Genomic DNA, 18,688 nt, shown 5'->3' on the forward strand with positions numbered 1-18,688 from the left:
ATCAATCAGGCTCCACAAATAACCCGGACAAGCCATCTGTACACTTGATACAAAAAGCTATAAACCCAGCTAAACGGAACACAATTGATGAGGAACTAGATAAAATTATCACAGAGAAAGCACCTACAAGGGATCCTTCCTCAAGATGGTGAAATAAGGTTACGTTCCGCATTTAATGCTGATGAAATTGATCCATTCTATCAAGCCATCAACGACCATCACAAAGGTAAATAAAAATGACTATTATACAGTATAGTTTATTTCTTTGATTATAATAGCATAGCACATTTATTACACATAAAATAAGGTAATACGTTATAAGGCTTAGAAAATGTGAAAGTAGAAAATTATGTTTTATGGGGACCTGAGAACGGATTATTCTCATATTAATGGTTTCTTATGGGAAATTAATTTTTGGAATACACACTTTTCACCTTACACACTCTGTCTGGGAACCAATTAAGTTCTTAAGACAATATATCCCTATTTCAAAAAGTTATGTTTTGTTCATAGGGAAAACGAATAAGATTACTTTACAACGAGTGTCCTTGTTTACCCATGTGAGGGCTGCGAGTACTTGAAAAAAAAAACACTTAAGAGATGGTGAAGCAGACCACTCACGGACGCATCATGCTCCCGGGCTGTTATCCACTTAAAAAAACCCTGCCTACCGCAGATTTCTGGCTGAAGTTGTCTGGATGTAGGGAACGTTGAAGCTGCAAGTATCTTTTCTGTAGTTTGTGCGTGTCCAGTGCAAATGTGTCCTCACTGTGGGGTCAAAGGGGAATGAAGATATATATTTTTTCTTTCAACGGTGCTTCTGAGCGATTTAGTTATAATTTGCATGCCAGTTGGAAATATATCGATTAAAAGGTTTCTTTAGTCGTCATCTGTACTACTTTGAAGATGTCGGACGTTTCGCTTCTCATCCAAGAGGCTTCGTCAGCAAACTAAAATTTTGCTGGTAGTTCTGGCCATATATATATATATATATATATATATATATATATATATATATATATATATATATATATATATATATATATGATTCTATCACTGGTTTGAAATGGGAGTAAAAGAAGCTATTTTTTATCAAACAGCCACATAGGCTTAGTTATGCTGATGAGGTGATACCAGAGCAAATGGGGCAATCAGGCCAGTCATAGACCATAATCAGTCAGGCCAATAGCAGTAATCCGTGTAGCCTCAGGGAATAGTCCTCTGCTCTCCTGTATGTGTGTGTGTGTGTGTGTGTGTGTGTGTGTGTGTGTGTGTGTGTGTGTGTGTGTGTGTGTGTATATATATATATATATATATATATATATACTGTGTGTGTGTGTGTGTGTGTGTGTATATATATATATATTTATATATATATATACTGTATGTGTGTGTGTGTGTGTATATATATATACTGTATGTGTATATATACTGTATGTGTATAGATAGATAGAGGGCCAGAGCTACCAGCAAAATTTTAGTTTGCTGACGAAGCCTCTTGGATGAGAAGTGAAACGTCGACACCTTCAAACATGTACAGATGACGCCTGAAGAAACCTTTTCATCGATGGACCACTCCTGCACAACTATGAGCTTACACAGAAGTTTGAAATGTTGTAACAACCCCCCCCCCCAAAAAAAAAAGTCAATTTCATAATTTGGGCAAATCCGTTATCGATGTCTGTAAACAAAATTAGTTATGTATAACATGAAGGTTCAAAGAAGCTTACCAATCCATGATGTTGAAGAAGGATACTGCCTCATTAGGAGGTTGAACTACTTTACAGGAAGAGCAGAAGAATGTCGGTTTTGTGTCAAAAGGTTCTTTACACTTCCAACAGTTCATTGGAACATTGCATGTGCCGCACCGTCTCATAGTCGTGACGTTACTTAGGTTGCAAGCCAACTGTCTGTTCATAACAATGGATCCGAGTGACTTGCTGCTCCACGGGTCTTTTATCAAGCCCACAGCCGAACAGCTTGCCGGACATAAAACAGCTTTAAAAACGACCGGTTCACTCGTGACGAATCGGCTTGTGAGTGACAGCGACCGGAATGAACCTCCCGTTCGCAAAATACTCAATGACACCATTTGGGAGTTTCAAAAACGACCCGATTTGAAGCTGTTTTGCAACTAAAAACAAACACATAAGGATATCCGGGAAGCGACGTTTTCTTCTTCTACGTTTAATATAAACGAGCACACTGCCACCTATCGACAGGCGACGATTGATAATGACTGAAGCGCCTGGATTGCGCTCAGAAAACAGCGTCTTGGTTTAGCTTAGCTTTCGCTTCTCGACCCACAAAAAGGCAAAACAATCCTTCCCAGTGATTCTGGATTTTAGCACGCGACTTCAAACACAGTAAGTCGACGCCTTGAGCTGTTTTCTCGCAACGTTTCGCCGTTCCATCGGCGGTGTTCCTCCCCAGTGGAAGGTCCATCCCGGATGACACAAAGAGCCGGGTGGTAAACATGTAGCAATTTAGCGTCGCAAGCTAACAGCGCCTACGGCTAGTACGCTTATGATGTTCGTGTTGTCAGCACATCGCATTCACGTGCCCTATACCCCCCCAAGAAAAAAATCACGTCTTTTTTCTTCAAATACAAACGTTGTATTGTTCAAATAATATAGTTCAATAAACGATTCTGACAAAGTCCATTTGTGCTAATGTCGCCTATGTTGGATGGCTTCGGAGTCCAACTTCTCATGATTAATTACACATTATGTTTAATTTTACTTTCTCACCTTTTTTTACCACGATATCATAAATATTAATTTTCAGAAATCATACATGGAGAGATTTTTGTACTCGCGACTCCGGTGCGTGTTAAAATAACTCGAGCGTTACAAATAAATAAAACACAAAAATGCTTTCATTGTTCATTTATAAATTCAATTAGTATAAAAATGTCGTTTGTTTTTTTACATTATGTTTTGTTTCACCTTACAAATGAACTGTCTGTATTGTGTCAATAGTTGCTTGATAAACTGAGTATTGCATACCTGTCAACCTTGGCTAATAGCTGCCCTTTTAAATGATTACAATTTACGTACAAAAGTTGTTGTACGCCGTACATTGTTTGAAATGATAAAAAAAAGGTAAAACAAGCGGAAATGCAGTTTACCGCACATGCGCACATTATGCTTTTGTAATCGACCGTACGCAGTGATAAAAAATATGTACATATACAGAACGAAAACTGAGGACCTTTTGTCGACGATCTTATCCATCCAACGTATTCATTCACCTTGGAGGCTCTCCCATTCTTTTTGGTGGCGATGCGATCCTAGTTTTTCTCTTCTTACTTGGTGATTCTCCCATGCTTACTTCTACGTTATAACTAGTTGATTCCTCGATTGCAACACAAATGCCCGACTTCAAATACGGAAACCGAAATATAAAATGAAAAAAAACAATGTGACGCGCATATGATGCTTCATCGAAAAAGACTTGATAACCGCAGGAAAAAAAATATCGTATAAAAGTTGTTATATGACATATACAATTAAAAATGATGAAAACAAATGTATACGTTGACATGTATGGTATTGTGGTCAAAATCGGGAGTCTCATGAGCAAATCGTGAGACTTAAAGGACAACCGACGCCTTCGGACAAGTTTTGTCCATAATTTGTAAAATCACATCAAATGACTTCTACTGAGCGTATTTTACAAAGATCCCACCGCATATAGCTATACTTTACGTTTTAAGACTCGCTCTGAATATTCAGGAAGTCTTGTTTTTCAGTTGGTGACGATACCTACCCTGACGTCACAGTAGGTATTGTCACTGACTGAGAAGGCGACATACAATGCATTTTGGGTACTTTGTTTGGTCTGAAAACTTCATGTTGATCCTTGTTGATGGCGAAATTAGAAGGAAAACACATAAATAATGTGATGGTGAATCGTTGTGTGTTGCACCAAGACTACTATTTGATACGAGCTGACACAAATTCCCAGCAGACAAATCAGCCCTTTTCCAACGCAGCTTGGGCGCCATCTTGTACATTTTCTCGGACGCTACATTTCAGTCCAGATGCCTCAAAATGACACGGAATGACTTCTTTAATCGATTCCAAACATTTATGCTTTCCTTTTTAGAACTATTTGAATCATATTCATAACTGGATGAGTAACAAGAAAGCATCTTCTCTGAATATGAAGCCATTGTTTTCATTCTCGAGCAAGGCAAGACGTCTTGGCGTTACGTCACGAACAAGGGGGCAGGACCTTCTGAAACTGGCCATTTCCGGTTTCATTTTGAACTAGTTTTTGGACATTTTCAGTCATTTTTATTGGTGTTTTTCATTTGACTAAAAATATCAGCCTGCGTGTTTTGGGTATTTTAGATGCTATAAAACGTTTTTCTGATGTCAGGAAACAAAAAAAAAAAATGGTGTCGGTTGGCCTTTAACATGTATGTGTGAGTTTTATCTTGTTTTATTTTATAGGTTTCACGTGTAAGCTCATGGAAGTAACAGAGGTGATAGTCCATGAACGCTCATGGACTCACAGAAAACGACTCATCCATCACCAATTGCAACAGACACTGGAGCCCAGATAACACAGTGAAACTGGTAAGTTTGTATACACACGGGCGATGTGCTGTGATGGTGAGTAGGGGGCGAAAGGGTGCTCTGAAGTCAAGCCAGTATAAATGTCATTTTTGGCCACCGACGCAGACTCGTTGTCCCCGACTTTATCGTTTCCGAACAAAGTAGACGCCTGCGATGACTGCCAGCGCCTTGCCTCTTATTGTCTAAGTGTAGGTGTGTTGGGGAGGTGAGGGAAAAGGTGACAGTAGAGTATCCCGGAAAGGCAAGCGAATTGGAGACAGCACTTTCTATAAGGTAAACAGGATCTCTCCTACTGAAGGTCGAGGGGGGTGCAACTCAAGGCCCCCCCCACAGACAATACTCTTGGTATTATTAACGGAAATGGCTAAGAATAGAGAAACTAGCGAGAGAGGTGGCTCCTCTGGCCGTCGCGCTGTTTGGGTTAAACATGCCAAAACGGAACATCATCTTTAGAGGAGTACCCTCGCTGGGCGTGCCGCACACACGCAGACGGAGCCAGGAGTTGATTCCAAACACTGATGGACAACATTGACAAAAAGAGCTGACGCGGAATGTCGCTCACTGCAAACGGGTGGACTTTTTGCTCTTTACCTTGGTGTAAGTAGAATGGCTTTTCATCTCCAAATTTGTTTGGATAATTGTGTTTGTTTTATGGTTGTTAAATGATGGAATGCAGAATGTGTGTTGTATTTTTTTTTTTTCACCAAATGTTGTTGTGCATAACGTTTTATTTCTAGTTGATCATCTAAGACAGGGTGTCAAAGTCATTTTTTTGCTGCGGGCCACATTGTAGTTATGGTTTCCTCTCGAGGGCCGTTATGAATTTGGGGAACCCATTAGAATGTTTAAATCCCTTCAAATATTACATATAGAGCACACAGCAAATTAATGAATAACTCGTTTTCAAATCTGAAGTCAAGAATAATGACTTTTATTGTAGTTGACATCCAAAAATATGAAATTTTGGCTCAGATTTTAGCAATCATCATGGAATTTAACAAGTTTGATTAGCTTTCGCGGGCCGAAAAAAATGATGTGGCGGGCCGGATTTGGCCCGCGGGCCTTGACTTTGACACCTGTGATCTAAGATCTGTTCTGTGATACTGGTCCACATATAATTTTCAAAAAGCTTGATCGTTTCAAATTCATATTTGAATTTGACTCTTAAAAATGATGATGTGGCAGACGATTTTGAAGAAAAAACACACATCCAGTAAACACGTGTGGCAGGAACTGCCTAAAGTCTCCAACATTCCAATGGTCATAAAAATATATATATATATATATTTATATAAAGGATTGGATTTGCCTTTATTAGTCTTGCGGTGGAGAAATTTACATTTCACAGCAGCAAAGTGATGAATGTAAGAGGAAAGCAAAGGAAGAAGTAGAAAAACAAAATATAGGAGCTGCTGTAAAGACAGCCACTCTCGTGATGCCATCTTGAAGTCAAAACAACAACAAAAAAACTAAATAAACAATGTAGACAGAGACAGTCATTCAATCTTAAGCACTTTCTGCACCCTCTTTGTTGCACCAAGCAGTTCTAGATGAAAGAGGAGAGGATGAAAGCGTCCTTTTCACCAGTGAATCAAGGACGCCATCGTGAAATGTGCATGTATGCTACAAGCTAAATGTTGAAGCAAACACAAAGCTGTAGCATCCATTGACAAAAAGAGCTTGTCTCACATCTCCTGTCCCACTTAAATCTGCTTCAACTCCAAGCCGCGGCACTTTCACATGCGGGGTTGTGAAAATGCTGCCCATTACAGGCGCAAAAAAAAAACCACAATTGCCCCAGTGCTGTCCAGCGATGACAGTCAAATGGCATTGACAATCAAAAACAGTGCTGGCATATTCGTGCTGTCGTAAAGGCACATCCGCTTGATGAATGTTGTGGCCAAAAATGCTGAAAAACAATCTGGATCCGTTCCAATTAAAATTGAATTGACTATTGATTTTCACCATGGCCAATTAGTAAAAATGATGAAATGGCTATGACACTGGTGTCAAAGTCAAGGCCCGGGGGGCAAATTTAGCCCAATAAATCATTTTATTGGGCCTGCAAAAAAGCAAATCAAGCATGTCGAGTGTCATGTTGCTTGCTAAAGTTCAAGCCAAAATTTCAAATTGTCCTGTACAGTCACAGGATAAGTTTTTTTCTGCGGCGTTCACTCAACCCGGCGTTCACTCAACCCGGAAGTAACTCAAATAGACAGAAAGCTAGCTCGCTAGCTGATAGATACAGTCACTAATAGATAGCTACCTAGCCAGCTAGATAGCTAAACGATAACTAGCTAGATAGTTAGCCACCCAGCCAGCCAGCCAGACAGCTAACAGATAGCTAATAAATAGCTAGGTAGCTAGCTTGATAGCTAACTCGACTGTCATAAGGTAAACATTACAGTGAAGTCTATAAACGGATATTTTATCAGTAAGGGGTTGAAGCTCATTTTCAGGCGTTCTTCAATAGATCGTATTTTTCAGCTCGAAATCTCGCTCTCGAAAGCCGACGTCCTATCGGATCCTTAGTCTCCCCGGTTTTCTCCAACGTTTGCTTTTTTTTTCCTTCCAGATAAACCATGATCCCCATCACTGAACTGCGGTACTTTGTGGACACGCAGCCGGCCTACCGCATCCTGAAACCATGGTGGGACGTGTTCACCGACTACATTTCTATCGTGATGCTCATGATCTCCGTGTTCGGGGGCACCTTGCAAGTCACCCAGGACAAGATGATCTGCTTACCTTGCAAATGGGTGGTCGATCAGACCTGCAAGAAGAACTTAAATTCCTCCTTCGTCTCACCTTTTTCATGGGAGCCCAAAGGAATCCGGTACGATTTGGACCGCCACCAGTACAACTACGTGGACGCCGTTTGCTACGAGACTCGCTTACACTGGTTTGCCAAGTATTTCCCCTACCTGGTTTTACTCCATACTCTTATTTTCTTAGCCTGTAGCAACTTTTGGTTCAAGTTCCCCCGCACCAGCTCCAAACTGGAGCACTTTGTGTCCATCTTACTCAAATGCTTCGACTCGCCGTGGACCACCAGGGCTTTATCCGAAACGGTGGTGGAGGAAAGCGATCCCAAACCCATGAAAATGAACGGCTCCATAGAGCACAAGGAATCGGTCATCAGCGAAGACGTAGAAGCCAGCGTCCCCATGCTCCAACGGACAAAAACTCGTCTGGAGCAAGGAATCGTGGACCGAACGGAGACGGGCGTTTTGGATAAGAAGGAAGGCGAGCAGGCCAAAGCGCTTTTCGAGAAGGTCAAGAAGTTCCGGATCCACGTGGAAGAAGGGGATATCGTCTACCGGCTGTACATCCGTCAAACGATGATTAAGGTCCTGAAATTCGTTTTGATCATCTGCTACACGGGCTACTATGTGAACGACATCAAGTTCAGCGTGGACTGCAACGTGGACATCGAAAGTCTGACCGGTTACAGCGTTTATCGCTGCGCTCATCCTCTGGCGACGCTCTTCAAGATCTTAGCTTGCTTCTACATTAGCTTGGTGGTGGTCTACGGCGTCATCTGCATGTACACTCTCTGCTGGATGCTACGACGCTCCCTCAAGAGGTATTCCTTTGAATCCATCCGAGAAGAAAGCAGCTACAGCGACATACCCGACGTCAAGAACGACTTTGCCTTCATGCTGCACATGATCGATCAATATGACCCGTTGTACTCCAAACGCTTCGCCGTGTTCCTCTCCGAGGTGAGCGAGAACAAACTGAGGCAGCTTAACCTCAACAACGAGTGGACCTTGGACAAACTCCGGCAGAGGATCACTAAGAACTCCCAAGAGAAGCTGGAACTGCATCTGTTCATGCTCAGCGGCATCCCGGATACAGTTTTTGACCTGATGGAGCTGGAGGTCCTAAAACTGGAGCTCATACCAGACGTGACCATCCCGCCCATCATCGCTCAGCTCGTCAACCTTCGGGAGATGTGGCTCTACCACACGCCGGCCAAAATCGAGGCGCCGGCGTTGGCTTTTCTGCGGGAGAACTTGAAGTCCCTACACATCAAGTTCACCGATATCAAGGAGATTCCTTTATGGATTTACAGCTTGAAGAACCTCAGCGAGCTTCACCTCACCGGGAACCTCAGCGCCGAGAACAACCGCTACATCGTCATCGACGGGTTGCGGGAACTGAAGAGACTCAAGGTCCTTCGTTTGAAGAGCAACCTCACCAAGCTGCCGCAGGTGGTCACCGACGTGGGAATGCACCTCCAGAAGCTTTCGGTCAATAACGAAGGCACCAAACTGATGGTCCTCAACAGCCTGAAGAAAATGGTCAACCTGACGGAACTGGAGCTGATCCGCTGCGATCTGGAGCGCATCCCACACTCCATCTTCAGCTTGCACAATTTACAGGAGATCGATTTGAAGGACAATAATCTGAAGACCATCGAGGAGATCATCAGTTTCCAACACCTGCACAGGTTGGTCTGCTTGAAGCTCTGGTACAATCAGATCGCTTACATCCCCATCCAGATCGGCACGCTGATCAATTTGGAGAAGCTCTACCTGAACCGGAATAAGATTGACAAGATCCCCGGTCAGTTGTTTTATTGTCGCAAGCTTCGTTTTCTGGATCTGAGCCACAACAACTTGACCAACATCCCGGCGGACGTCGGCTCCTTGCAGAACCTTCAGTACTTCGCCGTGACCGCCAATCGGGTGAGTAGATGAGTCGCCGTTGACGATGGTTCAATTCCGTATTTTCGTTTTCATTGAACGGGGGTTTAAATTGGAACGAAATCGCTAGTGGTTCTGTCATCATCGTGACCAAGCAAACCGGTCCAAAGGCGCACAGACGGTCAAAACCGTGTAAGAAAAGAAATAGTCATTTTCCCGTATTTTCCGCACTATAAGGCACACCTTCAATTTTTTTCAAAATCTGACCATGCGCCTGATAAACCCGTTGCGTCTAGTTTGAAAATACAGTAAAGTCTCGTTATATCGATATTCAAGGGAGTCCGAAAAAATATCGATATAACCGGGACTATCGATATATCCGACCCTGTTTGCATGTAATTTTCTCCGTGCGTGCATAGAAATAGTATCGATATAACCGGGACTATCGATATATCCGATATCGATATAACGAGACTTTACTGTATATCATTTATTGATGGTGTGCTTTGTAATCCAGTGTGTTTTATATGTGGATTTTTTTATGTCATTCATTGAAGATGCACTTTATAATCCGGTGCGCCTTATATACGGAAAAAGTTTTTAAATATGTAATTCAATGAAAGTACGCTTATATAAGGAATTATTTTTTAATATGCCATTCGCTGAAGGTGCGCTTTATAACCGGAAAATGTTTTAAAATGTTATTCATTGAAGGTGTGCTTTATAAAACTGTGCGCCTCATAGTCCGGAAAATGTTTTAAAATGTCATTCATTGAAGGTGCTCCTTGTAATCCGGTGCATTTTATAGATGATTTTTTTCAATGTCATTTGTTGAAGGTGCATTTTATAATTCGGTCCGCCTTATTTATGAACAAAGTTTTTAAATATGACATTCATTGAAAGTGCACCTACTGTATACGGTGATACAGTAAAGTCGCGTTATATCGATATCGGATATATCGATAGTCCCGGTTATATCGATACTATTTCTATGCACGCACGGAGAAAATTACATTTGCATTGCAATTTACATTACATTTATGAAAATTTTACCTTGGCATACGAACTTCTTTTGTACACGGAGCTGCCTCAATAAGTGATGTCGTTCTTCTAACAACAAAATGGCAGCCGACTGTTTTTGTCCTCTATTCCCCGCCCCCAGTCTTCGGTTAAAGCCATGTGATTGGTCAATAACGCAGCAGTGAGGGGGGGGGTGGTTTAAACATTAAAGAGACAGGCAGACGACAGAGAGTTTCAACTTTGATAGTTCAAAGGCAGAGTGTAGACTGCAAGGTTAAAATATCCCATCAATCAAGCTTCACAAACAACCCGCACAAGCCATCTGTACACTTGCACCAGCTAAACAGAACACAATTGATGACGAACTAGATAAAATTATCACAGAGAAAGCACCTATAAGGGATGAACGAAGAAGGTTACGTTCCTCATCAAGTGTTTAATGCTGAGACAGGCTGCACAAACAACCCGCACAAGCCATCTCTACACTTGATGCAAAAAGCTATCAACCCAGCTAAACAGAACACAATGGATGAGGAACTAGGTAAAATTATCGCAGAGAAAGCACCTATCACAGATCATTCCTCAAGATGGTGAAAGTAAAAGGTTATGTTCCTCATCAAGTGTTTAATGCTGATGAAACCGGCCACTCCATTCCATCAAGCCATCAATGACCATCACAAATGTAAATAAAACGACTTTATTCTACTGTCCAGTTTATTTCTTTAATTATAATACCGTAGCACATTTATTATACATAAAAGAAGTTATATGTGGTGTAGTTTTTAGGCTTAGGAAATTAGAAATTGTGTTTTATGGGGACCTAGCAACGGATTATTCTCATTTTAATGGTTTCCTATGGGAAATTATTTTTTGGGATACACACTTTTCGCCTTACACACACTGCCTGCGAACGAATTAAGTTTGTAAGCCAAGGTATCACTGTATATGGATTTTTTTTTAATGTGTTAATTTTTTGAAGGTTTGAAGGTGCGCCATAACATCCGATGTGCCTTATAGTCCGGGAAAATACGCTAATTTAACGACTTTTCCTTTCTCACACTGGTTCTTACAAATGGTGCCGTTTCCCCCGTTTCCCCTTCCATGCAGATCGAGAGCCTCCCCAATGAGCTGTTCCAGTGCAAGAAACTGCGCACTTTGAACCTGGGCAACAACTGCCTGCAATCGCTGCCGTCGCGCTTCGGCGAACTGAGCGGACTGACGCAACTGGAGCTCAGGGGCAACCGTCTGGAGTGTCTTCCCGTGGAACTTGCCGAGTGCCGGCAACTCAAGAGAACCGGGCTGGTTGTGGAGGAGGACCTGTTCAACACCTTACCCACCGAAGTCAAAGAACAATTATGGAGGACGGACAAAGAGCAGATTTGACGGACAAAGAAACCGAGATGGGACGCCGTCACGTACAGTTGATAAGGAACAGGAAGTATTCACTCAGTCATCGGCCGCCATTTTGATTTGTTGTTTTGTTTTGGTTTTTCAGGCTTTTTTTTTTTTTTTTTTCGGGAAGTATTCTCCTAGTCATCCGCCATTTAGTTTTTTTGGTTTTTCAGGCTTTTTTTTTCAGGAAGTATTCACTCAGTCTGGCAACATTTTTTTGTTTTGGTTTGGTTTTTCAGGCTTTTTTTGAGGGGAGGTATTCACTAAGTCTGCCGCCATTTTGATTTTTTGTTTTGTGTTGTTTGTTTTTTTCAGGAAGTATTCACCTAGTCGTCCGCCATTTTGTTTTCTTGTTTTGTGTTGTTTTTTTACAAGAAGTATTCACCTCGTCGTCTGCTTTTTTTTTTGTTTGTTTGTTTGTTTTTTTTTTTGTTTTTTTTTTTGTGTGTTTTGGTTTTTCAGGCTTTTTTTGGGGAGGTATTCACTAAGTCTGCCCCCATTTTGATTTGTTGTTTTTTTCAGGCTTTTTTTCGGGAAGTATTCACCTTGTCGTCCGCCATTTTGTTTTTTTGTTTTGTGCAATTTTTTTCAGGCTTTTTTTCGGGAAGTATTCACCTTGTCATCCGCCATTTTGTTTTTTTTTTGTTTTGTGCAATTTTTTTCAGGCTTTTTTTTTTCCGGGAAGTATTCACCTTGTCATCCGCCATTTTGTTTTTTTGTTTTGTGCAATTTTTTTCAGGCTTTTTTTTCGGGATGTATTCACCTTGTCATCCGCCATTTTGTTTTTTTGTTTTGTGCAATTTTTTTCAGGCTTTTTTTCGGGAAGTATTCACCTTGTCATCCGCCATTTTGTTTTTTTTTTGTTTTGTGCAATTTTTTTCAGGCTTTTTTTTTTTTCGGGATGTATTCACCTTGTCATCCGCCATTTTGTTTTTTTGTTTTGTGCAATTTTTTTCAGGCTTTTTTTCGGGAAGTATTCACCTAGTCTACCAGCATTTTGTTTTTATTTTTTTGTTTTTTGTTTTTGGTTTTTCAGGATTTCTTTTCGGGTTGTATTCACCTAGTCGTCCGCCATTTTGATTTGTTGTTTTGTTTTGTTCAGGCTTTTTTTCTGCAAATATTCAGTCAGTCTGCTGCCATTTTGATTTTTTGTTTTGTTTTGCTTTTTTCAGGCATTTTTTTTCGGGAAGTATTCACATAGTCTACCGCCATTTTTTATTTTTTTGTTTGTTTGTGTTTTTCAGGTTTTTTTGGGGGGAAATATTCACTCAGTTTGCCGCCATTTTGATTTTTTTTTTCAGGCTTTAATTTTTTATGTTTTTGTTTTTTTGGGGGGGGACATGCACCCTTCAAGCTATTTAGCAATAACACACGATACACTTTAATAATTCTCAAAAAAGGGAAATTGGAGAAGCAGTGCCATTGTGATGTTTGTTTACATGTTATGCATCTCGATGATGGCGACGAATTTGAAGTATGCAAAACAATAGGGCCGACTCTACCGAGCATTTTTTATATATATATACAAATAATTATACATAAATATATAATTCACAAGCACTAAAGAGGACAATTCTTCTGTATTCTTAAACGTATTAGCAAGCCACTGAGATGCCAAGGTTGACCCCGCATGGTCTTTGTTTTGTATTCAATCGTATCCAAACCAAGTGGACTTTGTGTTAGCATCGCCGACAAGCATTTTATGAAGCTCAGCAAAAATATTGGAACGCCACGGTTCGTTCGTTATATCATATTCTATGTCGTGTATATTTACAACCCTACCAGTACGCTGTAAAAGTTGACAATCATTTAAGTTTGAATCGGAAAAAAAAAAACTATTTTGTGTTATGTCCCATAGTGTAAGCATATACTGTAAAGGAACAAAAATATGAGTGAAAGGTGTGATTAAATCGATTAATATATGAAAATGTATGTTTGAGCGCATGCCAGAAAGTCATTTGAACGATTGTTATGTGCAGTCACGGCTTGCTGGGTCGCCATGTTGAGAAAAGGGAAGATTGCCTTCCAGTATTTCATCCCGCCGTGTAATTCTTAAAAACAAACCTCAGAGGAACAGTCAGAAAATAAATACCTTGACTGCTCATAATTTTACAATCATTAACATTTGTTTTTTTTTTTCATAAATGGACAACTTTATGGAAATGAAATGGCTGCTTGTTTGGGAGGTGGGATTACCCGCCCTTGCTCTAAATTTTTATCTAAGGATGTTTTGAGGGCTTATTTATGAAATAATGTCAATATTAGAACATAATAGGAAAAGGTTACATACCTAAATCACCCCAATGAACACGTTCTCGTAAATAAGATGAGTATGAAAGAGTTTTGTCACTTAACGTATGTCTGATTGCAGGTTTCCTCGTAAATGTCCATCCGATACGCACAATTACTTTGGTAAATGGGAGCAAATGTACTTTTTGTCAATACAAAACAAAACTACCATATATCATATGCGCCTTAACTCCAGTTCACTCTAACTTTTTTTTAATATGCTGTTGCATTTTTGCTTTTTAAACTGGAGCACACTTTTAAAGCTAACGTGGAAGACTACTTAGCTCCATATAATCACGGCTGAAACGGAACGACATTTCTATGTATTGTACGGTAAATGTTTTCATTTTTAATCAATGGGAGTAAACTGGAAAACAGTCATTGAGGAATGAGAACTCATTGTGGTATATTCTTTGCTCCCTTTTTAATGATTGAATAAATAGTGTATTACTGTTATTAATTTGCAAATTTGTGTTTTGATATTTCTGAGGATAAATGTTTTGCGATGAGAGTGATGCGTGAGAGAAATGAAAAATCAACCGTGTTTTGTCAATAAAAAAAATGTGATTCGTCCAATGACTGGAATATTGCATTGATTCGTCATTCTTTTGCTAGGTTCGGTTCTGCTGGATATCGACACAATAGTGTATTTATTGTTTTATTTATTTCAAGGTGGTTGCGTTGGAATTACAAAAACAAGATGTAAAAGTGTTCAACTACTTTTTTTTTTCACATTTTACAGTAATTGACATGAGACTCGCATAACCACATTTTGTTTGTATTAAAACCAATGACAGGTTGAGTAGCATTAAAAAAACACGTACGTTTGTAATTTATTTTAACAGGCTTTTATTCTTGTACACTTCTTATATTTTTAGAATGTTTTTTTTTTTAATCTTTCAAAAACAAAAAAAATACTACGATAAGATTATTCAGGAATAGCCATGTTGACGTGAGGCAACGTATTCGACAGGTCTTGTCCTGTTTTACGACAGCGACGATTCAAAACGTGCCATCGTCCAAACAACCAGATCACAATTAAAGTAAATATATCCACGGCACACAGCCAAAATATTAAATATTAAGAATATAAAACTCGAAGTAACTCAATTTGACTTCTTTGTACTGATCGTATCGTATTTTCATACGGAATTGCACTCATGGTTAGCCGGAAACTTTATTCGCCCAACAGCTACATCCACACGGATGTAATTCGTCGACGCACTCATGTACAGTTGAAACGTTTAAAATGGTAACTTGTTTTGTTTTAATTTAAGTGCTTCTGAATCTATCACAATAGTACCTACTGTATTAATTTTTTTCATGTGTGTGATTTACCAAGAACGAATGGTTTGTTTGTAATTCACGGGCCAAATGTATTCATTTTTTTTTGTCATATGTTTATCCTTTGCCTTTTGCGCAGGCTGTTACACTTCACACCGATTTAGGAGACATCAAAATTGAAATATTCTGTGAACGCGCACCGAAAACGTGTGAGGTAAGTAAAAAAAATCGCCCCTTTCAGATTGTTCTTTGCATTTTCGCTTTGTGGAAATTTCTCGTAAATTCGTTACTTTTAGGAATATATGGAGAAAGGAGCGTTGATAGCAATTCAGGGTGTACTCATAGATCAAATGGGAGAGAATTGTTTTCATAAACGTGTGAACGAAAAATGGTTTCATTTTAGAACTTCCTCGCCCTGTGTGCCAGCGGTTTTTACAAAGGATGCATCTTTCATCGTAACATTAAAGGCTTCATGGTGCAAACTGGAGACCCGACAGGTAGAAAACCACATTGAAGTAGTGTTTATAAACCACATTAAAGTACTGTATATTATTTGCAATGCTACCCTTTGTTGGTGGCCTTTTTATGATTTACTCTGGATGCAAAATCAAACAGGCACTGGTAAAGGTGGAACAAGCATATGGGGGCGCAAGTTTGAAGATGAATTCAGCGAACATTTAAAAGTGAGTCGGCCCTTTTCTCTTGTAGGTTTTTCCTGCCATTTTTTTTTTTTTTTTTTTGCTTTTTTTGCATCAGCATATGAATTTTTGTTTTAATGCAGATTGATATTTGGAACTGTTCGCAATCCGGTCTTCCGTGACTAAGGTTCCAGTTCCTGCTGAATTTTGTATTATTTTTTTTATTATTTTTATTTAATTGCTTATTTATTTGTTTGTTTCAGCATAACGTTCGAGGAGTGGTTTCCATGGCAAATAATGGTCCAAACACAAATGGCTCGCAGTTTTTCTTCACCTACGCCAAACAGCCTCATTTGGACATGAAGTATACAGTCTTTGGAAAGTATGTACAGTAGCTAACTGCAGTACACTGATACCTCGGTTTACGAACCTTTTGGCTTATGAACTTTTCGGTTTCCGAACGTTAAATTCAGGAGAATTTTACCTTGGCATACGAATTTTTTTCGGGATACACACAGAGCTGCCTCAATGAGTGATGTGTCGTTCGCGAACTAGCCTGTTCTAACAACAAAATGTCAGCCGACTGTTTTTGTCCTCTATCCCCCGCCCCCAGTCTTCGTTTAAAGCCACGTGATTGGTCAAGACCGCACTAGTGAGGGGGGGTGGTTTAAACATAAGGAGACAGGCAGATGACAGTGAGAGTGTTTCAACTTTGATAGTTCAAAGGCAGAGTGTAGACTGCAAGGTTAAAATATCACATCAATCAGGCTCCACAAACAACCCGCACAAGCCATCTGTACACTTGATGCAAAAAGCTATCAACCCAGCTAAACATAAAACAATTGATGAGGAACTAGATAAAATTATCGCAGAGAAAGCACCTACATGGGATCATTCCTCAAGATCGTGAAAGAAGAAGGCTACGTTCCTTATCAAGTGTTTAATGCTGAGGAAACCAGCCACTTTATTCCATCAAGCCATCAACGGCCATCACAAAGGTAAATAAAACAACTTTATTATACAGTACAGTTTATTTCTTTAATTATAATACCATAGCACCTTTATTATGCATAAAATAAGGTATATTTTGTGTAGTTTTAAGGCTTAGAAAATTGGACAGTAGAAAATTATGTTTTATGGCGACCTGGGAACGGATTATTCTCATTTTAATGGTTTCCTATGGGAAATTAATTTTTGGGATACACACTTTTCACCTTACACACACTGTCTGGGAACCAATTCAGTTCGTGAGCCAAGGTATCACTATACTTAATTATGTACACATTTTACGGTTAATTATTAAAAAAAAAAACACCTGAATCAATTCAAAGTTCATTTATTTTTATTTGTATTTTATTTCCCCTAGGATTATTGATGGCTTGGAAGCACTGGATGAACTGGAGAAGCTCCCCGTGCATGAAAAGACATTCCGACCATTGACTGAATCTCGCATTAAAGACGTCACCATTCACGCCAACCCATTCGCCGGTTAGAAAATATCCTTGTGAGGCCCAAAACGTCTGTGTCGGTATGTCAATATCGACTTCAAAATCAAGTTTTAAGCTTTCTTTTCATATTAGGAGTTACTTTTTGCATACAAATGTATGATAGAAGAACTCCGGTGACCAATCATCTTCCAGTTCATTTTCTAATAATGTTTACAAATGCTGCTGATCAATAGTTTGAGTTCAATAGAAATGAGTTTGCATTTCTTTTGTATCTCACTCAACTACTCCAATTTAATACAGATAATTTCATAACTTTCCATTGAGAATTTAATTTCTACCATGTAGCCTTTGTCCGCTCGTCATGGACCTGTTCAATAAAGTTTGATATTAAAAGAGAAAAAAAATGCACCATGTCTGCATAGTTCTAGTTTTTCGAGTTCTCGAGTAGTTAAATAATAATAGGGTGGGCGTGGCCTTATTTAACAGTACATTTTATTTCAACAAGCCATGACTGTAGATTCGTCGGATAAACAATGACATTCCCAGTTATGATATTTAATCCTGATAATGTGACAGAAATCATTGTGATCTTTTTTTTTTTTCAATTTACAGTTCATTATGATTTCAGAAGTCCAATACAATCAATAAAAAGAAAAAAAAAAGCATACAGCTCACTTCAACATCCGTTAATACGCTGGACGAGTTCCATTTTAAAATAACAAAAACAAGGTGAGTAATACAAAACATGTAAAGACTAGTAATGTATTCAATACTACAACTGGAGGACAGCGCGAGTGAAGGAATTATCGCAAAGAAAGCACGACAACTTCACTCGGATATCATCAAGAGCCAACCTGGAAGTTCGTCATCCATTGATGATTTCAAGGCTAGCCACGGATGGTTCGAGAGTTTTAAGCTTTCGTACAGGGATTTATAGTGTCATTCGTCATGGCGAGGCAGCCAGTTCTGTCGATAAAGCTGCCGAAGCTTACAAGGAATCATTCCTCAAGATGGTGGAAAAAGAAGGCTACGTTCCTCATCGAGAGTGTTTAATGTTGATGAAACGATGAAAATGTTTCTTCAGCCGTCATCGGTACTTCTTTGAAGGTGTCGGACGTTTCGCTTCTTATCCAAGAAACTTCGTCAGCAAACTAAAGTCTTACTGGTATTTTAGGCCCTATATATATATATATATATCCCTACTGTCCAGACATGGCGGTGCCAGACTCTGCTATAATAGGTCCCTGCTCTCAGGTTGGGGGGAGCAGAGGACTACTCCCTGCCACTCCACTGATTGTTCCTATTGGACTGACTAACGACTGGCCTGATTGCCCCACTTCCACCAGTATCGCCTCATCAGTATTCCTAATCCTATTTTG

General features: G+C 39.7%; 3 protein-coding genes across 3 annotated transcripts in view; 2 read left to right on the forward strand and 1 right to left on the reverse strand.

Moving 5' to 3' along the window:
* The window catches only part of hscb (HscB mitochondrial iron-sulfur cluster cochaperone), an 8,682-nt gene extending 6,575 nt beyond the window's left edge, over window positions 1–2,107 (reverse strand). The window contains exons 1-2 of the mRNA XM_088993583.1: window positions 1,731–2,107; window positions 672–768 (exon numbers count right to left, since the gene is read on the reverse strand). Of these exons, the coding sequence (XP_088849709.1) occupies window positions 672–768; window positions 1,731–2,092 (459 nt within the window). The 5' untranslated portion in view covers window positions 2,093–2,107. The remainder of the gene's footprint in view (window positions 1–671; window positions 769–1,730) is intronic.
* Window positions 2,108–2,228: 121 nt separating this feature from the next.
* Window positions 2,229–18,459, forward strand: ppil3 (peptidylprolyl isomerase (cyclophilin)-like 3). Its single transcript, XM_088993584.1, has 7 exons — window positions 2,229–2,366; window positions 4,461–4,586; window positions 15,363–15,437; window positions 15,627–15,720; window positions 15,839–15,906; window positions 16,125–16,243; window positions 17,228–18,459. Exons 2-7 carry the CDS (start codon window positions 4,503–4,505, stop codon window positions 17,352–17,354), a joined length of 567 nt encoding a protein of 188 aa, XP_088849710.1. The 5' UTR covers window positions 2,229–2,366; window positions 4,461–4,502; the 3' UTR covers window positions 17,355–18,459.
* LOC148898748 (volume-regulated anion channel subunit LRRC8A) lies at window positions 4,461–14,515 on the forward strand. The gene is made up of 3 exons (XM_088993581.1): window positions 4,461–4,586; window positions 7,162–9,280; window positions 11,366–14,515. Exons 2-3 carry the CDS (start codon window positions 7,169–7,171, stop codon window positions 11,639–11,641), a joined length of 2,388 nt encoding a protein of 795 aa, XP_088849707.1. The 5' UTR covers window positions 4,461–4,586; window positions 7,162–7,168; the 3' UTR covers window positions 11,642–14,515.
* Window positions 18,460–18,688: the final 229 nt, after the last annotated feature.

This window comes from Hippocampus bargibanti, linkage group LG04 (genome assembly GCF_051943395.1).
Source record: "Hippocampus bargibanti isolate YZ-2025 linkage group LG04, ASM5194339v1, whole genome shotgun sequence".
Taxonomy (NCBI): domain Eukaryota; kingdom Metazoa; phylum Chordata; class Actinopteri; order Syngnathiformes; family Syngnathidae; genus Hippocampus; species Hippocampus bargibanti.

Bases quoted from the DNA above. Each gene is read 5' to 3' on its own strand.
- ppil3 (XM_088993584.1), top strand. From the start codon at position 4,503: ATGAACGCTCATGGACTCACAGAAAACGACTCATCCATCACCAATTGC. The intron at 4,587-15,362 runs GTAAGTTTGTAT...CCTTTTGCGCAG, and splicing joins CAGATAACACAGTGAAACTG to GCTGTTACACTTCACACCGA. The intron at 15,438-15,626 runs GTAAGTAAAAAA...GTTTCATTTTAG, and splicing joins GCGCACCGAAAACGTGTGAG to AACTTCCTCGCCCTGTGTGC.
- LOC148898748 (XM_088993581.1), top strand. From the start codon at position 7,169: ATGATCCCCATCACTGAACTGCGGTACTTTGTGGACACGCAGCCGGCC. The intron at 9,281-11,365 runs GTGAGTAGATGA...CCTTCCATGCAG, and splicing joins TCGCCGTGACCGCCAATCGG to ATCGAGAGCCTCCCCAATGA.